At 45.3% G+C, this 22,749-nt stretch overlaps 1 protein-coding gene and 2 long non-coding RNA genes across 4 annotated transcripts in view; 2 read left to right on the plus strand and 1 right to left on the minus strand.

Annotated features, from left to right (window-relative positions):
- Positions 1-6,343, plus strand: part of pdik1l (PDLIM1 interacting kinase 1 like) — an 18,770-nt gene extending 12,427 nt beyond the window's left edge. For both annotated transcript variants that reach the window (XM_040002724.1, XM_040002725.1), the window contains exons 3-4: positions 81-4,674; positions 5,498-6,343. In XM_040002724.1, the coding sequence (XP_039858658.1) occupies positions 81-821 (741 nt within the window). In that variant the 3' untranslated portion in view covers positions 822-4,674; positions 5,498-6,343. The remainder of the gene's footprint in view (positions 1-80; positions 4,675-5,497) is intronic.
- The window catches only part of LOC120715637, a 21,624-nt gene extending 750 nt beyond the window's left edge, over positions 1-20,874 (minus strand). The window contains exons 1-2 of the long non-coding RNA XR_005691694.1: positions 20,863-20,874; positions 7,732-7,736 (exon numbers count right to left, since the gene is read on the minus strand). This is a non-coding gene — a long non-coding RNA (uncharacterized LOC120715637). The remainder of the gene's footprint in view (positions 1-7,731; positions 7,737-20,862) is intronic.
- On the plus strand, positions 6,755-17,829 carry LOC120715635. Its single transcript, XR_005691692.1, has 3 exons — positions 6,755-11,402; positions 13,581-13,687; positions 14,804-17,829. It is a non-coding gene; the product is annotated as an uncharacterized LOC120715635 (long non-coding RNA).
- Positions 20,875-22,749: the final 1,875 nt, after the last annotated feature.

Consider the following 22,749-nt stretch of genomic DNA (forward strand, 5'->3'; position numbering starts at 1 on the left):
CGTATGTCACAATCGTTACATGGAAAATGCCAGCACTGCTTATGTGCACGCACTTTTCATCTTCTGTGTTTCTTCTGCAGCTCGTGGAGACGTCTTTGAAGGGCGAGATCACCTTTGACCCTTGCTGTGCCTACTATTTGTGGTTTGTTATGGACTTCTGCGACGGCGGCGACATGAATGCCTACTTGCTGTCTCGCAAACCTAGCCGCAAGACCAACACCAGCTTCATGCTGCAGCTGGGCAGCGCCCTGGCTTTCCTGCACCGTAACCAGATCATACACCGTGACCTCAAACCAGACAACATCCTCATCTCCCAGGCCTGCACGCCAGCCGGCTCGTCTGAGCCCACCCTCAAAGTGGCTGACTTTGGCCTGAGCAAGGTCTGCTCTACATCCGGGCTCAACCCCGAGGAGCCGGCCAGCGTCAACAAGTGCTTCCTGTCCACGGCTTGTGGGACGGACTTCTACATGGCCCCGGAGGTCTGGGAGGGCCACTACACAGCCAAGGCAGATATCTTCGCCCTGGGGGTGATTATCTGGGCTATGGTGGAGCGCATCACCTTTGTGGATGTGGAGACTCAGAAGGAGCTGCTGGGGAGCTACGTGCAGCAGGGCTCGGAGATTGTGCCGCTAGGAGAGGCCCTGTTAGAAAACCCAAAGATGGAGCTGCTGATCCCTGCCCGGAAAAAGAGCATGAACAGCCACATGAAGCAGCTGATCAGGGAGATGCTGTCGGCCAACCCTCAGGAGCGGCCCGACGCCTTTGAACTGGAGCTCAGACTGGTCCGTATCGCGTGCAGAGAGCTCGACTGGGACACGTGATTGACGAGCAAACGTCACTGCAAACTCGGCCGCAAAGCACACGCAAACATCTCATCAGCTGCTGTTAACAACGACGGTCACATAATGGGCAACAGTCATTGGTTGTAATATTGATTATCCTTTAGCCACTGTTCAAAGCACCCACGGTCTACGACTTTATATTGAAGGGGGGAGGTGTCACATCTGCTGCTCCAAACTGCAGCCTAGTCTCAGGCTAATCACAGCTTCCACTTCCTCATTTCATCTGAAGCATGACGGAAGAGCAGCGTGACCCTAGAAACTCCTGCTTTCAGGTAGAAAAGACAGTCAGAGCCTTTGTCTTCAAATGCCACCCAAACCTCGGTGCTAAGTGTTACTAAATGCAATATGAGACATGATCCTGTGATTTCTTGTGCTCACATTCACCCAAAGGGCCGACACTGCATCCAGCCGCCTCATCGTGCTGCGTGTTGCTGCAAAGTTGTTTGTGGGTTTTACAATTTACATGAAGATTGGACTCAAATACAAACATGCCCTGAATGCTCAGGTATTAATGGCGTACAGCTCGATGGTGTTTGAAGACAAAAGCTCGCTGTCGAGGGACGTTCTGCTCCTTGGTCGTGTGAGGGGGAAAATAAAAACTTTGGTGCTTACATATTAGTAACATGGGTGGGGGACTTTTTTTGTCTTTATCAGCAAGTGTCCAGCCAGCAGGGGCTTGTGGTTGGGGGTTTCTCCCCTTTGCAGACTGTAAGATAGGCTGGCCAGTCGCAGACACACCCCTGGCCGCATGATCAGAATGTATAATGATGGAGAGCGGTCCCTGTTATTAACATAGAGCCTTAAACACAGAAATACTTTTAGCCCCAAGCACGTCATCCAGTCAGTGAGGCAGACAAAGGATCATTCAGGTTTATTACATGTTTGTTCCAGTCTGTGGTTTGCACCGGCAGCCTGAACACTGTTCTCACCGAAGCCCCTTTAGACTGAATTCTGTCATTTCAGGGCATCTTTACATGACTTCAGTCAGATAAGAAAGACTGCTGCAGAAAAGGACAAGACTGAGTAAGACGCTGTATTTAATATGTTTAATATCCTTGCAACATGAGGCACGAGATGGTCAGCAGAGAATCACGTATATCTGAGGTTTACCAGCTGGTTACTGGTCATAGGTGGCCAGCTGAAAACAGTCCAGTTAGGCTTGACTGCTGACCAGTTTGTGGCCTCTGGTGTCGACTCCTAATTATGTCAGCAGGTGCAGCACTGCAGGCTGCTAAAGCCGACCAAAGTCATGTAGATGCATCACCAAAACACGCTTGTATAAGTCTTGTAGCTGAAGTTTAATATGAATGTGATACACCTTAAAACTACCATGAAATAACACTGTGATACAAATGTTTTCAATCTCAGAGAGTTGGGAAATCCCCTTAGTGCTTCTTTATTAAATAGTTATCACAGGCGAAGCCCTGATCTGTTCCAGCCTGTAATCATAGAGGCTCTGGTCTCGAGTTTTACCCTCATAAAGGCGACTTTGTGATTAAGGTGTTGGATTATTGGGACATCACTAATGAGAGCGATTACTGTTGTTCTTACTTTAATATGATCATTGTTCAGCGTGCATCATACCCAGTAGGAATAATGGAATAATAAATCCGAATGATCCTTCACAAAGACAGGAATCTGAGCTGTGTGGTGCAGTCAGACTCGGTGTTGGGTAGAAAAACCAATAATGTCCAGTTAGACTGTTTAAGAGTGGTGACACAAGTATTCACACATGTTCACACCTGATGTGTAAAAGGGACGAGTGGAGCAAAGCACTTACAGTTAACACGGTTCGTGACGACCTCCTGCAGTGTGTGCTGCAGGCTGATAACCACGCAGGTATTTGTTTTCCAGGCTGTTGTTAGTTACGCACGCTGCAGCTCATCTTCAGGAAAGGCGAGAGGAAGAGCATCAGCACTCGCCATCCTCCAGAGGATCTTCTCTGTTTTCGTTGACGTGTAAAGCTCTTGTGTTTTGTATGTGTTTAACCTGATCTGCTCTCACTGTGTCACTGCCTCCTTTCCTCTGGCTCTTACAGTAATCCTGCTCTTCATGCTCCTGACAGGCTAATTCTAAGCCTATTAAGCTGCAGCGCTTGGCACAGGATCATGCCTGGGACCCTTTTGCCTTTCAGGTTATACATAATGTGTGTACTTTGACATATTTTAAATGAAAACAGTAAAAACTCACAAACATACAATGTCTTTGTTAGCTCACTGCTCACTGTGGCAGACCCCCCCCTCATTCATTTCCCCCATGTTTTTAGCTCTGATAGCTTTATTCACTGGCATCGTGCGGATGACATCGGCCTTGCCGTCATTGTGACACTAGAGTGACCTCACTGATATTGCACTCAAACACCTCATTGGCAGAGTATGTGGTTGAGATGCACAGCGTCTCGTGAGCCTGCAGTGCTTTTGGTACAACCAGCAATACCACAGAAATCAGTATTACAATACTCGGACGACGTTTCCTTTGCTTGCGTTGGGACTCAAATCTCTCATATGTGGATGTTTAGGGAGTCGTTTCTGGTCGACAGAGGCGTTTGCCAAACTAATGCTTGGTCTGGGTTACTCACCTTTGATTTTTGATGTTCATTTCCTTTGCACATGTGTAAATACTGTACAGGTTTATGTACATGTGACTGAGTGTGCTCTGTTTTCAAGAGCTGGATTGGTTTGACATGTAAATTTGCTGTGATGACTTCAGTTTTCCTTCAGCTCTTGATTCAGCACTGCTTTCCTTCAATCATTGAAAAGATGTGATATACTTACAGGTTAATACAGTTGGTGTGCTAGTGATAATGTATGTACGTCATTGGCCTGTTGTTTGTGGTTTTGTGTAAGCAAAAGCTGAAATACAACACGGGTCAGCTCAGTCCTCCTTTTGTCTGCTACCAGGTAAATGGTCAACAGTCACGTTCAGCAGGGGCGCACTCGTGTAAATGCTGAACGCCTCGTCGACGGCCGCTGGCCAAACGGCCGATAAAACTGAGGCTCGCGTGATGGCGCAGAACCTTGTATATGAGATTCAGTTTCATCCATTGTGATTGAATTTTATTTTTCTCATTCAAAAACAGTGAAGCGCTGGAGAATCCAAACGTTCCCCTGGCACAAGGGGAGTAAATAATAAAGGAGAGAAACCGTAACAGCTTCTTTTTGTTTCGAACCTTTGGACAATGATGCTCATACCAAGCACTGCTTCGAAGTCTCAGACATGTCTGTTACTGAGTGGGCTTAAAAAAGCTCACCAGACAGTGAGAGAGACTTGTGCTCAGTGCTGCTAACACATACAGAGCGTCGGATCGATGGTAGAGGGACTGACGGTTTCCCCGTTTACAACTCTCTAGCATCCCCCTAAAGCAGATGTGGGCAACTCCAGGCCTGGAGGGCCGGTGTCCTGCAGGTTTAAGATGTCCTTGATCCAACACAGCTGGTTTAAACGGCTAAACGACCTCCTCAACATGTCCTGAAGTTCTCCAGAGGCCTGCTAATGAACTCATGTGATTCAGGTGTGTTGACCCAGGGTGAGATCTAAAACCTGCAGGACACTGGCCCTCCAGCCCTGGAGGTCCCCACCCCCCAACCCTAAAGGGACAAGTTCCAATAATGGCGTAATCACAGAGTTTACTTTCGTCTTGTCTAACAGAGCAGAGCACTTGCTATAAATCGAACAGTGGTGGAGTGTTTAGAGCTCGTTATAATGCGAGCCCAGGTGTCGTGATTGTGTGAGTCGCTGTCAGCACAGCTCACGTAGCTCCACGCTGTGCTTAAACCCAAGCGGCTAATTCGCTGCTAATGCTAACTCTAGATCGTAATCCAGTCTTGGTGGCGTTCTGGAAAAAACACAAACTTTATCCAAAAACCTCTCATGTTTAACTGTTTTCCACTTTTTCTTTGGTCATTTTAGCCTTTTTGGCCAGGGTGAAGGGAGTATCTGCCATCAAACAAGAAGACAGCTGCATGTAGCTATGATGATGTTTGCTAGTTCACCTTACATGCATTAATGTAATAACGTGGTTAGCCTACTCAACGTAAATTGCACCCGAACAACAAGCTACTCACGCAGAGAAGAACGGCTGCTGCTGCATCATCATCCGTCATCATTTCTGCTACACTGGCAGGGCTAGGGGCCAGGACTCTCCTCTTCGTGTTTTTGGGGGATGTTGCCAACTCCGGGTCCGATAACGGGCAACCCACCCGCAGTAGATGTGCTCGGTGTGAGGTCTCGCAGCAAGCTATCAAATACGGCGCATTTCTCGGCTTTTAAAAAAAACGCTATGCGTCGCCAGCTGTTTCATCGGATTTGAGGAGTTACCTCCTTTGACAGTATCACAGTATCAGCTTAAAGCACTTGTTGCAGGCTGCTGAGTTTGCATATTTTGCTGTGAAGTACAGCCAGACTTTTGACCGCTTCGCCTTGCGCATTTTTAATCTGTAGCTCTGCTCTAAAAAAACGTACGTACCTGGACCCGCCTACTATCCTCGGAAACGTAAAATGATTGGCTAGAAGTGTATCACAGCTCAGGAAAAAAAAGCACCGAAATAAAGCACCGAAATAAAGCACCGAAATGTGCGCTGCTTTTCGGTCTGGTTACTACCGTTTATGTCAGAACCGGTGCCATCATGGCACCGGACACCGGTACCCATCCCTAGTCCTGAATCAGTTTTGATAAAACACGTCACAGTTCAACAGAACCACAGCAGTAACAGGTCCTGACCTTTGCTATCGTCTGTGCTGTCCTGTTGTGGGTTGGATAACGGGGGAACCTGCTCAGTGGGATTTCAGCTGCTATACTTTCCATGTGTGGATATAGAAATGCCCCTTACACCAATCATGCCAGCTGCCTTTAATTAACATAAGTTTTTGAGGATGCGTTCATCCTGGAAAAATGACAAAATGTAGTTTAATAAAACAACGAACATGAATACAGAGCAGACACGAGGTTTATGGAGTCCGCTTGTCCCGCAGCACAGGAAGTGGCAGAGCTCCAGGTTGGATACTCCAAAGATTTAGATCTAAAATCTTTCACATCTTTTCTTGGTCTTTGTAAACTTTAATTGGGAGCTTTCAGGTTCTGACCTGTGATTTCAACATGTAGTCATTTTCAGAGTGTGCTGGTATCACAGAGTGGGCAACTTGAGGCTGGTCTAACATTAAAACGCTGGCCTCAGCACACACAGCTGATCTATGCTGGCATCTTTTGTACTCGTGGAAAGAAGTGGGCATTTTGGCTGGAATGGAAACCTGCCAGTTTAACCTTTCTCAAAACGAATCGTGCGTGCCGCTCGGTGACTGAAGTCAGCACTGCGAGTCCTGGATCAGGGCTGCGCTCGTTTCAGTTTTCCTGCTCTCACTCATCTGTATGCACAGTTCTTGCTTTCATGTCATTGTAAGATACTTTGAAGAAACTGAGTTGAGTTTCACATGTGAAACAACAGCTGTCAATCACTGTTGAACCAATGGATTTTTAATAAAAATGAACTCGTTTAAAGTTTAAACCAAACTGAATGTGGTTTTGCTTCAGTGGTGCTTTTTATTCCGAAACACGGTTTTGTGGCTCCTGCTGGTGCGTCAGTGATCGTCCAGGTGGTTGCAACAGTTAATTTTATCAATGTGGATTCAAGGTAAGTGACAGAAGAAAGGAACAAACGACATGACTGTTATGATACAGACTGTTGGCAGGATTAGAAGCATGGTAAATGGCCTGTATTTATATAGCGCTTTACTAGTCCCTAAGGACCCCAAAGCACTTTACACTACATCCAGTCATCCACACATTCACACACTGGTGATGGCAGCTACATTGTAGCCACAGCCACCCTGGGGCGCACTGACAGAGGCGAGGCTGCCGGACACTGGCGCCACCGAGCCCTCTGACCACCACCAGTAGGCAACGGGTGAAGTGTCTTGCCCAAGGACACAACGACCGAGACTGTCCAAGCCGGAGCTCGAACCGGCAACCTTCTGATTACAAGGCGAACTCCCAACTCTTGAGCCACAATCGCCCCATGTCTGACTCTACAGTAAACGGTGTGTGAGGAAGATGTGCTCCTTTACTCTGGTCTGACCACAGAAGCCAAGCCCGAGAATTTGCCTGTGACTGGGACTCAGCATAAGAGCACAGATACTTTCACTTCACCTTCTTCCTCATGTGGTCCAGGTAAAGGGGTTAAGAGTTATGCATCTGATAACTATTTATTTTCATCTGGAACCTCAGTCAGTCTAAAATCAGCTGCTTTATGATTGTAGTGTCCTCAGGGTCTTGTATCCAAACTAAGATGGTGTTATGATGCTCACCTTTCATACAGTCTGTGGTTATAATCTCCATAATTCTTAATCCTCCAAACTTTTTGTCAGAGTTTATCTAATGAAGCTTTATTAAGGTTTTCTTGCATTTAGGCTGTTGGAGTTTGGTGATGTGCTTTAGTTCAGTCTTTTTAATCTTGGGATGATTCATCTTGAAAATATAGACGTAAACTAAATACAGTGTCATGCATTGCTTTGTATAACATGCAGCTTCATGCAAACATCATAGTTGAACCAAGTATAAGTATAAACCTAGAAGTTAGGCGAAAACTTGCATCATTTAATTATATTTGCAGTGTCAAGTAAAGAAATGTCAGGCACTCAAGTCTCTTTTCGTGTCTTTTTAAAAAAAAAAATCTTTCTGAAAGTTCATGGTAGTCGAGTCCAGCTGTTTGTTTATGAAGTCAGTAGGTTGCCGCAGTAATTTGGATTCATCTCTCCACCCTGAATCAACTTCATGGCAATCCATCACATTTACAGGTCGGTGTAGACTGACTGAGGGAAGCACATTCAAACTGCAAGAAAAGGTGCCCCGGCATGCATCGTGTCTTTGTCTTCCTGTCAACGGATATATCTCAACCCAACCTGATGGCAGACAGTCATGTTGTGAAAGCAGGAAGGAAATGTGTATTTGGCACAACAGCAAACAGAAAGTAAGGACTTTGAAGTCTTTAAAACCAGCTGGCTTTACTTTAAAAGTCCACATGGAAAAAAGTAAACTGGTGACCACTGACACCTGCTGGTAAACATCATATGGTAGGATTATAAATACGAACAGTTAAAAAAGGACTTTTAGGTGAGATTGGTTATCTGTCCATATATATATATATATAGGTATATTAACCCATCTGTCTCAGGTTTAATGTTAACCTTTAACCTTGTGTGTTGGTCATATGAATTATTATTATTGCCTTTCTGTCAGATCAAAGCTCTCTGGCATCAACCAGGCAGAGAGCTTCTACTCATTGGATGTTTTTAATTTTTGGGCTATTCTCTGTAAACAGTTTCCCATACAGTGGTTGTATGGGGAAAATCCCAGTAGGTCAGCAGTCTCTGAAATACTGAGACCAGACTGCCCAGCAGCAGTTACCAAACCTCAGTCAAAGTCACTCAGATCAGGTTTCTTCCCCATTTTGTGCCAACAGTTACAGGTGGACTCAAATGAGGAGCCAACAGGGACAAGTTTAAGATTTAACTGCAGGGACTGTTAAGCACCTGGAAGAGGACACAGGTGAGCCACTCACCACGGGAAAGTTCAGTGAGGGAGAGGAGATGGTTTTTAGTGCAGGTGAGGATATTCCAGATGATCCACAGAAGTTCCACACTGACAACAAGAAGCTGTTCCAAGGGGACTGCGTTTGTTTACTGAGGCTATGAGCAGCAAATTTGGGGAAAGGAGGTGAGTTTTTACAGATGAGGCGTTAGTGATGCCCTCTTTCAGTCAGCAGGGAGGCGCTGGAAACACGGAGCCATATAGCAGCCTGTTTACCACACTTCACATATGTTCACATATGACAGAGACTGTGTGCAGGAGCTGGTCCTTTTATGCTGAGGCTGATGGAGCGCAGCCTGTGTGGGAAAGTCAGAATTCCTGCTCTGCCGCCCAAGACTCAGAGAGTCAACATCAAAACAGATCAATGCTGACTGCCTCAGTTTGAAATTCAGCAGGTTTTCTTGCTCATGTCTACATGGCTAAATACACTGGCTTGTTTAGCACGTTGCACACTGTGCTGTTCTCATCTTGGCCAGGACATTCTTGGAAAAGAATTTTTCTAATGTCAATTAATTTTTTCCCTGCTTAAATAAAGATTTTTTTAATGCCGTGATTAGTTCAATAATAATTGCATCAATGAAAGCTGAATGTGCCTACCTAAGAGCCCAGTGTGTCGACAAGTTAAGACTTTGGCCCGCTGAAGCCTGGCTGGGTGCTGAGCAGTGACTCATTAATCAGTTGCTCTTATAGAGAGGTTCTCTGCACGTGTCTTTATGTTACTGCCTCTCACTGCAGGAGTCTGTAGGTGTCTAACAGGCTGCTCCTCCACCCCATACTACTGATAGTACATCTGTCTGGTAGGATGCAATTCTAAGTGTACGGGGTTGTACTTCGTCTGGTTTTTCTCTAGTTGCCAGGTCGATCACCTGGACCCTACTGCAGGAAACGGGCTTAGCTAATAACTGCGAGTTTGTGCCTGGAGGCTACTCTTGTTGTGATTTAGCACCACAGCAATAAAACTGAATTAAATTGATTTGAGTTTGTTGACCCTGAGATGAGCCGAACTCGGGCTTTCTGGTTGGCTTGTACTCTGAGTCAGTTACAGACTCTGCAGGCATTCTTCAGTAAACTCTGCCTCCTGCTTCACCCGATTCAACTGACTGAAAATCTGCAAAGCAAACTCATTTGGAGAAATTGGGCGGATCTATCAAAATATTGACTCCCTACCAGCAAGCACTTGGTGACAGTGGGAAGGAAAACTCACCTTTAACAGAGACGGGACAAAAGACACACTGTGGGAGAGGGTTTAATAATAACTAATGATTAAATGCAAAGTGGTGTAAACACATGAACAGGATTCAGACAGAAACTCTGCGTAAGAGCCGAGTGGGTGACAGGTGACAAATAAAACATTAAGCAGACCACCAAACAGTACGAGAGAGAAAAAGCATCTCTGCTGCTGAAAATCGTGAAATAGTCGAATGACTTGGACAAGGAATGAAAACCTTCACGAAAACTTCCAGCGTGATCACTGTACTGTTAAGAGATTTGTGGCTGAGTCACAGCAATGAGGGAGGTTTCTGCCAGACAAATACATTAAGAGAGCAGCAGCTGAAAGGCCTTTAAGCAGCAAACAGATATTTGAAGCTGCTGGTTCCTCTGGAGTCCCGCGAACGTCAAGGTACAGGATCCTCCAGAGACTTGCAGTTCGACCACCCCTGATCAATGCTCACATGCTCACACGTGGTGGATGGTTGGTGGACGGCCACCATGTCCCAACAAGGCTGCGACATCAGTAAGGAGGCGTGGAGTCTTGTTTTAGGCTGGAATCACAGGGAGAGAGCTGGTCGGCCCCTTTAGGCTCCCTGAATACAAACTGTGTTTTTGTGTATGTTTACATGTTGCAGTAAATCACCATAACTATTTGTCATTTTCCTAGTAAAACCTAAAGATGGTGGTTTGAGACCTTGACACTGTGTTCTGTGTACAGCATCCACACAAGTTTTTGAAAGTTTTATGCTGATGAGAATCAAATGTAAGGTGTTGTTGCGTCTGCTATGGCAGACGGCGTGGAGCCGAGAGAGTGTGGACCCAAAAACACAAACAAAAGCGAAGGAAGACAATGACTGAACCTAAACAGAGAGGAAACCTGAGACATGGAACATGTCACGGACGAGGAAACAGACAAAGGGCTTAAACACACAGAGGGATAACGAGGGCATCGGACACAGGAGGAGAGCTCAGCTGGGAGTAATCACACATAACGAGACCAGGAAGCAAAAGCAAAAACACTGACAGAGCACGCAAGACTGTCAAAGATACAGGAGACATTCACAAAGACTCAGACTTGACACTGAGACATGGAGACATAGTCTGGACACAGGAGATGCATGAACATAGAGACAAGGTTGACTAGACAGGGGAGGCATAGAAACAAAACCCACATCCTAGAAACTACAGAAAATAACTTAGAAACAAGAAATGCAAAGACTACAACATGAATAACAATAAATCAAAGAATATTCAAAAAGCAGAAGATATAAACTCTCTGTCCTCAGACCCAGTGACAGGTGTCCGGTTATTCTGCAGGAACTTCTTAGACTGCTTAGAAGGACATGTGTGTGACCACACGTACACACCAGAGCATCCACTCTGTCCTCGTGTCCACAAACATCAGAGGAGAGCGTTTTCATTGTAGACCTCAACAGCAGTGAGTCAGATCCAGCGTCCCAGTCACATGACTGGCTAAAATGACTTCAGCTTTAGTGGATTTTAATGTCAGTCAGCTTCAAAAACTTGTGTTTCCAAAGCTTATTTGAACTAGTTCGATGTAGGAGAAATGCATGAATGAAAGCTGGTCTTAGATGTTGGTGCTGATAACACAGCACACATGACTTTCCTTGGATGAATATGCCTGGAACCACACAGCAGGGTCCATTAGACTCCACTCTTAGGGAAAAAGCCCAGATCCAAGCTAGCACCACTCCAGGGGAGCTGAAGGCCTGCTGGGATTGCCCACAGAGGAGACTGAATTAGAGGTACGTCAAACCGGTCTTTGTTTGCTGTTGTTGGTTCTCAGCAGGATGTTGAAAAAGTGCGGATTCAAAGGGGAATCTGTGTGCTGAGTGCGAGCAGCCCCAAACTCCACGTGCTTTTGTAAAGGAACAACTTCATTTGCCGGGAGCTGACAAAATATAAGACTGACAGCTGTGGATGCATTCATCATTTCTAGTTTTCCTTGGATTAAAAGGCCAAATGTAAAGTCCTGAAAGTCAGAACACAAACTTCATTTTCACATCCAGATGTTATTTAAATATCAACTTTATGCCTCTCTGGCGTCACTGTGTAAAGGAAAAGAGTCATCCAATAATAATAATAGTGTCAATAGAAATATCATCATCACTAATGTGAGTATTGAACTAGTTCATTAAGCCAGTGCTTAACAGATTTATTAGACCATCAGCCAGCGTCAGGTTTAAGCCACAGCTGTACCAAAAGACTGGTGCTTGTTGATCATGCAGGAATAAGAGTCGTTACTGAGGCCTGCAAACGTCCAGCAACAGCTCAGCTTTGCCAGAGAGGACAAACGATGGACTGGAAGATGGACGAGTCCGAGTCTGAACCCTTCAGTGCGCATCGTTGGCTTTATGTCTGCAGGAAAACCTGGAGAATGTGTTGATGCTGCACTGCATTCACAGTTATGTGGAGATTACATTACTGTATGGGATTCTGATTCTGGAAACGGTGAAGTTCAAATGAGTGAAACTTAACTGTATCTTGAACAAACCAGTCTGGCAGATCATGGAATTCCTTCTAGACTAAATCTGATCAGCAGTGGGTTCAAACACCAACAAGACCACGACTCCAAGCAAACGTCAAAGCAGAGACTTTTTGACCAAGAAACAGGAATCTGGAGTCTTGAGGTCAGTGTTGGATGTCTATGATCTATCATGGAAGTCACAGCATGGGCTCAGAAAATCACTGTCAGTCAACAAATGCAGGATAGTGCAAAGGAGATTCCCTCTGTGACACATGATGCAGAAACGTCACCACCCTGTCGGGGCTAAAGCTCGTTTAAAATGAAAACATTTGACTCTGCAGCTAAAATCTCTTATCAGATCAGAATGGGACAACACTGACCTCTCCCCAAAGTCCAGGAACTGGTCTGCTCAGTTCAAAGATGTTTTGTAAAAGAAGAGGTGATGCTACACGGTGGTTATTATCTTTGTTTGGGTCGTGGGGGCAGTTTGAGCAGAGAAGCCCAGGCTTCCCTCACCCCAGCCACCTCGTCCAGCTCATACACCTCCTCCCGATAGGAAGTTCCCAAAAACCCTTGACTGGGAGGTGCTCAGGAGGCGTTCTGGTCAGATGCCTGAACCATCTTAACCCATTCAATTCAATTTAATTTATACAGACCCTACAATAATACAACAGAGAAAAGCCCAACAATCATATGACCCCCTGTGAGCAGCACTTTGGCGACAGTGGGAAGGAAAAACTCCCTTTTAACAGGAAGAAACCTCCAGCAGAACCAGGCTCAGGGAGGGGCGGGGCCATCTGCTGTGATTGGTTGGAGTGAGAGAAGGAAGACAGGATAAAGACATGCTGTGGAAGAGAGACAGAGGTTAATAACAGATATGATTCAGTGCACAGACGTCTAACCATCTCACCTCGCTCCTTTTCGATGTGGAGTCGATAGCTCATGTTATCTCTTGGCCCACTTGGTCACTATGAGTTTGTGAACACAGGCGAGGACAGAAACATAGACTGACAGCTAACTTTTTCTATCTTCACCACAACAACAGATAATCTTGATGATGAGGAAACTTTCAGTGACACGTCAGTATCTTTTTGTGCTTTTTGATGTTTTAACTCTGGTTTTTGCTCTGGCTGCACCAAAACGTCTTATCAGCAGGCTGATTGTAGTAAATGAGCCTGTATGAGGCAGTATGTCCAAAAACGCAGCATCTAACAATAACCAATAATAGTCTATTACATTAGTATTTAATATTGTGGTGTAGAAACACAAAAACATATTGATTTGTTAGAGAAATGTTGTAGCTCTAATAACGACTTTGAAAGCATTTAAATGATGTAAGTTATCACGTCCCTTTCTGCCTTCTGTGTCCATCATTCCTCATCCGCCTGTGTGTGTGGATCCTTCACATTGGGTGTGAAATATATTTGGTCAGTAGCTGATTTACTCATAAAAACAGGAAGAAAATGTCACGAGCCAGGAAACAAGCAGCAGCTGTAATAGACTGTGACAAGGCTGTGAACTGCAGGTGAAGACTGGCTTCAAAGCAGCTCGATAAAGAAACAGGTATTCATGACAGTAAAATCAATGTTTTATTCCCGTTTTCTATTTTTACACCAGGACGTGGCTTTCTGAGCACGTGCTGTTGTCAGAGATTTATGAAACACTTTAGAGCGAGAGGCTGTAATTGATATGACTGTCATTAAAATGCATCTGTGCTTGATATTTGTATAATAAACTATAATCCATACCTCTCACTTGGCTGTGTGTGAAATGATGTGGAGGAGGATTAGCGTGTCCCTGGAGAAATCTCCCACTGAGCTTACTTTACTTTCATGTATTTGCTTTTGTCTGCATGCTGGTGCCATCTATGGTGAGGGTGCTAATTAAGTTTTTATTTATTAATTTTTTAGCTAACTGATTTTGATAGCATGTCTCGTGCGTCATGTTGATGAAACTATGCTCTGAAGATCGTGAGCACCTATCTGTTCTCTGATTCATGCTCTGACTGATGACAGCTCCTGTCTTTGAAATTGGCTCAGCTCTCGTTTCGGATGCTCTTTGGGTTTATTGCTGCTGCATTCTGTTATCTTAACAGCCATTAGTAACTGTCCCCACTGCATAATGAAGCATCCCTGCACCAGACTGCAAAGCAAGGCTGCAGACAGCTTTCAGTGCAAGGTGTGTGCTCAGGAGTGTTGCTGTTCTCCACTAGAGGGCAACATGTGTACTAGAATACAACACACCCACACCAACGCACTTCTTTAGATGCAAAACGCATCTTTTCTTTACTCTTTTCTTCAACACTCCCGTCCGTCTGTGGAAATATCATTTATTCTTACTGGGAAACCTTTCTGCTCTCACTGGAACGAGACATTAGGAGCCAGTAAAGAAGTGCTGGCTGAAGTGTAGGATTACAATGAGGCTGTGAATAAAGCACACGTTACATCTTCCACCTATAGGGGTCTCTCAAGCTCTTTGCAGGCCTCGCCGTCTAGCCAGTACGCATAAATGGCACCTCGTTAATCAAATCTGCATGAGTGCACGCAGGTTGCCATGGCAATAATTATCAGAGCTGCCTAATTAACTTTCTCAATTGCTTAATGATATACGACCCTCTGAACTCCCTCGTTTTTTCCCTCTCTAATCCAAGTTGTTGTATTTTTGTTCCTCTATTTTCAGTCCCCAGACTTCACCAGTGACTGCCAAAATAATCGAAATGATGGAGAAATTAAACTGAGCAGCACATCACTTCCTGTCAGCCCACGCCTGTTCCCAGTTCCAGAGCTGCTGTCGAACTTCACATGCGGCGTGAGCGCGCACTGCTGAATGCCGACGCATGTAGCCCGCATGCATCTGACCTGTACAGTGTGTGACTCGCATGCTCTGTCTTCTTCCGTGACCTCTTGTGACAGCTGACTGAAGGGTAGGAGCAGCATTCCTGTCGTCCCTGATCAGCCAGGCGAAACTCTTGAGATGCACCGAGACAGGGGGAATCGTACCTGGTGACACCCACCCTCCCATCCCTGTCACAGCCGGCCTCCCGCACTGTCTACTCCTCTCCTTTACAGCCTTGTTGTCAGCCTCTGACCTCCTCGTTGACTGCAGTCAGCGGCACTACAAAGTTACTCTCTCTTCATTTTTTGGGTCTTTATTTGTTTAAAGTCATATTCCTTAAATCTGTATAATGCAGAGGTAGATATGCTTAATAATATTCTTTGAAAAGATAATTAAATATAAACGTTCAAGTGGAAGTTCATCGATTAAGAATTTGGGTCAAGTTCCAATAATGCTGGACCCTGCACACAGCAACCGGAGACAGTCTTTCATTAGTTCGATAGCAGTACCACAGCCAGCACGCTGTTAGAAACGAAACCTTTAGAGCTTTTGTCAAGATAACCCAGATGACTTTGCTACTATATCATCAGCCCAAACTCTCCAGTAATGGAAATTATGCAATGTGTGTTTTCGGCCTCTCATCTGCCAGTTTGCAATAAGCTTCAACATCAGCCTCGCCTGCTTTAGTTGGAGGACCTGCTGGTTTTGTTACTGCAGCTCACGAACCCTCAGTCAGGACAGTCGTGCTGAATGAGCTCCGTCCAGACTCGTGCCTCCGCTCTGGGATCAGCGCTGGGTCAACAAGACCGCAACGCCTGGAAGAGTTTGTATGATTAACTTTCCGCATCCAGCATCAGGAAGCTTTGGTGCAAATTAAGCTTTGGTTTAAAAACCAAGGAAACGGTGTCTGCCACATGTCTGGCTGCCTCGCAGTATGATAACATTCCCCTTTGATTTGCTGCATAGCCTAATTTCACAAGGAGCCCCCACCCCCCGTTTCTCACCCAGAAGACCTGCCCATGGTTTAATTGTATCTGCTCTTGTTCCTTTAAAGCCAGTGGAGAAAAGTGGCAGGGGAAAGATTATCTTTGTAACACCTCTGCACTGCATCGCTGTGTATTTTTTACCTCTTGTGAGTGGATTTCATGGTTGAGAGTGCAATTTGAAATAGGATTAACAGTAGGTGTCAGGTAGTGTTAGCTAAACCTCTTTATGTCAGGTATGGCAGAGAGAAGTCTGTCATTGCATCTGCATGAACCCTTTTACCACCGAACACTGCTGGAGGGGATTCTTTAAATATTACTGAAACTGTGTTTGTGTTCATCAAAGGATTGTGAGCCAGACGCACCACAACGCCGCGGTTTCTATCGTTAAAGCGAAGAAGAAAGACTCAACGCGTGCAGTATTAGACGACCTCGGCGTGTACTCCCAACACGGGAGCAAAATGCTGCCTTTTGTTGTCCTACGATAAATAAAAACGCACTCAAAGTTCCTCTTTTTTCCTCTTTGTGTTTCAGTGACACTGGGAGGCCACATGGCTGGCTGTGGTCCAGACCCACTGTGGGGCTGCATTCCTGGGGTGGCCGTTGGCAGTAAGATGCCCCGCCCTCTGCACCCACAGTTTCCACACACAACAACAGATTCAGTAGGTTTACGTAACTGAGGTTTAGTTGTAGAGAAACAGGAGGGCTGGAGGGAAGGATTATGAACCAACGTTGAGCAAAAAAAAGGAAAACAAAAAGAAGAGGTTGTTTAAAGTTGAGCTCAGAAACACAAATTTTACAGCCTCACCCAGAGATTCAAAACTAGTGCCACAGACGCTGCACAGTATCCTTCCTCCCTGTGGGTGAATAGTCCCTCATACTTGTTTTAACATTTGAGCTGCTATGAACTTTAAAATAAAAAGTAACGTGTTTAGTGTATTTCCTTTATCAGGTCTCAGTGTCACATGCAGCTAAAATTCTGTCTTCAGATGCAAAGTACATGATAGTGGGAATGATGATATCCTACAGCCCAGGTGTTTTAGCTCAGTTTGAGATTTGGGGGTTTTACAGTTTCACTGTGACTGTATTCAAGTCAGTTTTCGGGGAACTGTTTTTACTAAAGAGAGCAACAGATAACAAATTTAAGAGAAAACCAATTTCACACATGAACTTTGAGCGGTGTTGGGAAAATCAATTTGGCATCTCTAGTTGCTCTTTCAGGCAGGAAGCTCCACATCCACAATCGTGCTCCAGACTCCAGATCGATCCAACATTTAGTTTCCACAGGAGGACTCAGGTTAGCTTTAGGCGACTCCTTTGAACGTCTCTTAGTTTGCTTATTGAAGTTAGTTCTTTAGTAAGAGCTTTACATTGTTTTACTGATGTTCCACTTCTGGTGAGATATACCACGAGTTTAGGATCAAAACACTGCATAAATCCTAAAAGTAAAATAAGTAAAACATTTTGCATGTGTTGGCACAAATAAAAAATGTAGGCATTTTAAGAATCTGAAACATTCATTTTTTATTTTGTTGTTTTGTTGCAAATGTTTTTAATGTCCGATTTACCGAGTTGGATATTAGTGTTCTCACAACAACAACAACAAGTCTGGTAACACAGAAATGTTCCAGGCTACGATGGCTGCTGATGTGTTCGGCCGCTACACACTGTTGCTTGAACAACTTTCCCTCCAAGTGTTCTTATTATAAAATGTCCTGTTGAGGATACAAAGGATGCAATGAGCGAGCCTCACCTGACTCCACCAACTGCTGTTCCTGTCTTTGTGATTCTGTTTAAACCAACCTGATGACTGATGTAGGTAAATGACAGTGAAGAGTAGGGATGGGTATCGTTTAGGTTTTAACCGATACCGGTGCCAAACCGGTATTTTTGAAACGGTGCCGGTGCTTAAACGGTGCTCAAACCGGTGCTTAAAGAATGGAGAACACAAACTTTGTCCAAAAACCTCTCATGTTCAGCTGTTTTTTTTGTAAAAAGATAACAATGTTAGCCTTTTCTGCAGCTATAGGGGCATTTATGGCATCACTCTTGGTTGGAAGCAGTGCTTAAACAATGGAAAAAACACAAATTTTGTCCAAAAACCTCTCATGTTTAACTGTTTTCCACTTTTTCTTTGGTCATTTTAGCCTTTTTGGCCAGGGTGAAGGGAGCATCTGCCATCAAACAAGAGGACAGCTGCATGTAGCTATGATGATGTTTGCTAGTTCACCTTACCTGCATTAATTTAATAACGTGGTTAGCCTACTCAACGTAAATTACACACGAACAACATTAAGCTACTCACGCAGAGAAGAACGGCTGCTGCTGCATCATCATCCTCATCATTTCTGCTACACTGGCAGGGCTAGGGGCCAGGACTCTCCTCTTCGGGTTTTTGGGGGATGTTGCTAACTCCAGGTCTGATAACAGGCACCACACCCCCAGTAGATGTGCTCGGTGTGAGGTCTCGCAGCAAGCTATCAAATACGGCGCTAGGGATGGGTACCGGTATCCGGTGCCATGATGGCACCGGTTCTGACATAAACGGTAGTAACCAGACCGAAAAGCAGCGCACATTTTGGTGCTTTATTTCGGTGCTTTCTTTTTCCTGAGCTGTGATACACTTTAGATTCTAGCCAATCATTTTACGTTTCCAAGGATAGTAGGCGGGGCCAGGTACGTACGTTCTTTTAGAGCAGAGCTACAGATTAAAAAGGCCCAAGGCGAAGCGGTCAAAAGTCTGGTTGTACTTCACAGCAAAAGATGCAAACTCAGCAGCCTGCAACAAGTGCTTTAAGCTGATACTGTGATACTGTCAAAGGAGGTAACACCTCAAATCCGATGAAACACCTGGCGACGCATAGCGTTTTTTTTAAAAAGCTGAGAAATGCGCCGTATTTGATAGCTTGCTGCGAGACCTCACACCGTGCACATCTACTGCGGGTGGGTTGCCTGTTATCGGACCCGGAGTTAGCAACATCCCCCAAAAACCCAAAGAGGAGAGTCCTGCCTCCTAGCCCTGCCAGTGTAGCAGAAATGATGAGGATGATGATGGCAGCAGCAGCCGTTCTTCTCTGCGTGAGTAGCTTAATGTTGTACGTGTGTAATTTACGTTGAGTAGGCTAACCACGCTATTAAATTAATGCATATAAGGTGAACTAGCAAACATCATCTTAGCTACATGCGGCTGTCTTCTTGTTTGATGGCAGATACTCCCTTCACCCTGGCCAAAAAGGCTAAAATGGCCAAAGAAAAAGTGGAAAACAGCTGAACATGAGAGGTTTTTGGACAAAGTTTGTGTTTTTTCCATTGTTTAAGCACTGCTTCCAGCCAAGAGTGATGCCATAAATCCCCCTATAGCTGCAGAAAAGGCTAACATTGTTATCTTTTTACAAAAAACCAGCTGAACATGAGAGGTTTTTGGACCAATTTTGTGTTCTCCATTCTTTAAGCACTGGTTTAAGCACCGTTTAAGCACTGGCACCGTTTCAAAAGTACCGGTTTGGCACCGGTATCAGTTAAAACCTAAACGATACCCATCCCTATACGGCGCATTTCTCGGCTTTTAAAAAAAACCCCACTATGCGTCACCAGGTGTTTCATCGGATTTGAGGAGTTACCTCCTTTGACAGTATCAGCTTAAAGCACTTGTTGCAGGCTGCTGAGTTTGCATCTTTTGCTGTGAAGTACAGCCAGACTTTTGACTGCTTCGCCTTGGGCATTTTTAATCTGTAGCTCTGCTCTAACAGAACGTACGTACCTGGGCCCGCCTACTATCCTCGGAAACGTAAAATGATTGGCTAGAATTCAAAGTGTATCACAGCTCAGGAAAAAAAAGCACCGAAATGTGCGCTGCTTTTCGGTCTGGTTACTACCGTTTATGTCAGAACCGGTGCCATCATGGCACTGGACACCGGTACCCATCCCTAGTGAAGAGGAGTTATCCTTCTGGGAGGGTAAAAAGAAGAAAGAAATGAGAAGAAGAGGGGGGGTGACTGGAGCCTATCCGAGCTGTCTCAGGGTGAGGGGCGGGGGACACTGTGGACAGGTTGCCAGTCTGTCGCAGGGCTAACACGCTGAGACAGACGGATAGCTAACAGATGATAATGATTCAATATAATGCACTGACTTCATGCTGCCAGTGTAACATAACCAGTATTGGGCTTTTTCTTTTGTTTCCCAAAGCTTAGTTAGCTTAGCGAGCAGAGCAGCGCGGTGTGTCCGTCTGTGCGATCACGATGGCACCACGGTCCATTTGTAAGCATAAGCTAGCAGGGGGACAGTCAGTCAGAGTGTTAGCACCTTAGAAAGAGTTTGATGTTTTACTTTGATGTTGGCATTGTTAGTGAAAAAAACACAGTCTGTGTCGTTTCTGTTGAACTGATTATTTTGTTAATAATTTGGAGAGTGATACTTTTCTGTACTTGACCTATTTATGAGTTATGAAACTTAACAGCAAAGACATTCCGATGTGTATTCTATATTTGTCTCTCGCCCTTGTTCTCTGTGTGTTTTGGTTTTTGCCTAGTGGCCTTGGGCGAACTCGTCCCATGTCCCACGCTTGTTTGTGCTCACCTCGTGAGGTCCCATCTGTAGCCGATCACCTGGCTGATGATGCTGCTATTTTAGGCCGTGGTGGAGATTCTGTCTTTGCTGGATCGCTGAACGTCTAAATCAGAATCAGAATCAGAATCAGAAAGGGTTTATTGCCAGATGTTGAGGAGGTTTACAACATTAGGAAATTGCTGCGGTGCTTCAGTGCAACATACTGTCATAAAAATAAGAATAAGAATTAAAAGTGCTAAGTGGATAGATATATACATGATATATACATGAGTGCAGGTGGTGATCAGTGCCAAACATGGAATGATGCAGTGAACACAGCGTAGGGTCATGTGTTAGTGGTGGGAACAGTCATACGGTTATTGTTCATGTGTCCGACAGCAGAGGGGAAGAAACTGTTCTTATGGCGAGAGGTTCTGGTGCGAATGGACCGGAGCCTCCTGCCTGAGGGGAGCAGGTCAAACAGACTGTGTCCAGGGTGAGAAGGGTCAGCTGAGATCCGAGCTGCACGCCGCAGTGTCCTGGAGGTGTACAGGTCCTGCAGAGATGGGAGTCTGCAGCCAATCACCTTCTCAGCAGAGCGCACAACACGCTGCAGTCTCTGTTTGTCCCTGATAGTGGCTCCAGCGTACCACACGGTGATGGAGGAGGTGAGGATGGACTCGATGATTGCGGTGTAGAACTGCATCATCGTCCGTGTTGGCAGGTTGAATTTCTTCAGCTGCCTCAGGAAGTACATCCTCTGCTGGGCTTTTTTAATGACGGAAGTGATGGTGGGCTCCCACTTCAGGTCCTGGGTGATGGTGGTACCCAGGAAGCGGAACGAGACCACAGAGGTGATGGGGGTGTCAGTCAGGATGATGGGGGGGAGTGGAGCTGTGTGCTTCCTGAAGTCCACAGTAATCTCCACTGTCTTCTGGGCATTCAGCACCAGGTTGTTGTGGCTGCACCAGGACACCAGACGTTCAACCTCCCTCCTGTAGGCAGACTCATCCCCGTCCGAGATGAGTCCGATAACGGTGGTGTCATCTGCAAACTTGATTAGCTTGACAGACTGGTGGGTGGAGGTGCAGCAGTTGGTGTACAGGGAGAAGAGCAGTGTAAACGTCAGTGATGCCCCGCCCATTGTTTCTTTGTGCTTGCAGGGTTTTTTTGTTTTGTTTTTTTTGTGTCCCGTTTGGATCTTTACCATCAGAATTGTTGTCTGAAGGCCAAGAAAGATGCCAAGCGGATTTATTTTACCAAGTGGATCATCATGGCCTCGCCATATTGGTCCATTTGATTGACCTTTATTATAATTATGAATTTATTTTATTTTCGGTTGCTACAAACGGGACAGACATGACTGGGGGATAGGACAGGGAGAAAGAATGAAAGAAAGAGAGGAAGAGAAAGAAAACCAGAGGGGAGAAGAGACGATGAGAAAGGGGGGAAGAAAGAAAAAAAAACAAAAACAAAAAAAAAAAACTCCTGGGTCACCTGTATGGAGAAAAAAAACAGAAGAGAAAGCAAACAACAAAGAGCAACATAATAAAAACAGCACCATCACAATAAACTAGCTAGCAGTAGATATCAGTAGATACTAAATATTAAACGCTATTGTACAGCACACAAGATAGACAGCGCACAATGTGCTTTGAGGCAGCAGCCAAGAAAGCTGTAGTCTGCGTCTGTGTACACCTGTGTGCACACCTGCTGTGTGGATCAGCATGCTTGCTGCAAAGGTTTCTCCATGTAACGATCTGCTAGGGAGTGTGGGGAGCCACAGCCCCGTCCACCAGGGCATGAAGCAGGTATGTGCTTGCGTTTTGAGATCTCGCTGGTCGTTGTGGATTGCCTGACCTCCCCGTCTCCCTGTGCTCAGGCTCTGGACCCTGGTGAGCCTGACCCCGACCCTTTGCACCACCAATCCCTGCACGTTCCCACACTGCTGTACGTTATTGTGTCACTGTAAATAAATGAGCTGTCTTTCTGAGTCTGCGCCTGAGTGCTGCACATTAACACTGCTAAACACTGTGCAGTGAACACTTTGTCCTAGTGGAATACTCAGAAGGATTTAGACTCATGTAAAGGCTTCTGAATTTAATGTTATTACCATGTTACTGTTGTAATGCTGCTTTATTATCTTTTCTCAGAATCATCACTGGGTTTCTGGCACCAGCAGCACTGAAGGAGGAGGACAGGTGCTCCCTGTAAATGCTGCTAATGCTAACTATAAAGTCAGAATTCAATTGTGAGTCAGCT

Source organism: Simochromis diagramma, unplaced genomic scaffold, assembly GCF_900408965.1.
Source record: "Simochromis diagramma unplaced genomic scaffold, fSimDia1.1 OVJJ01000449.1, whole genome shotgun sequence".
Taxonomy (NCBI): Eukaryota; Metazoa; Chordata; class Actinopteri; order Cichliformes; family Cichlidae; genus Simochromis; species Simochromis diagramma.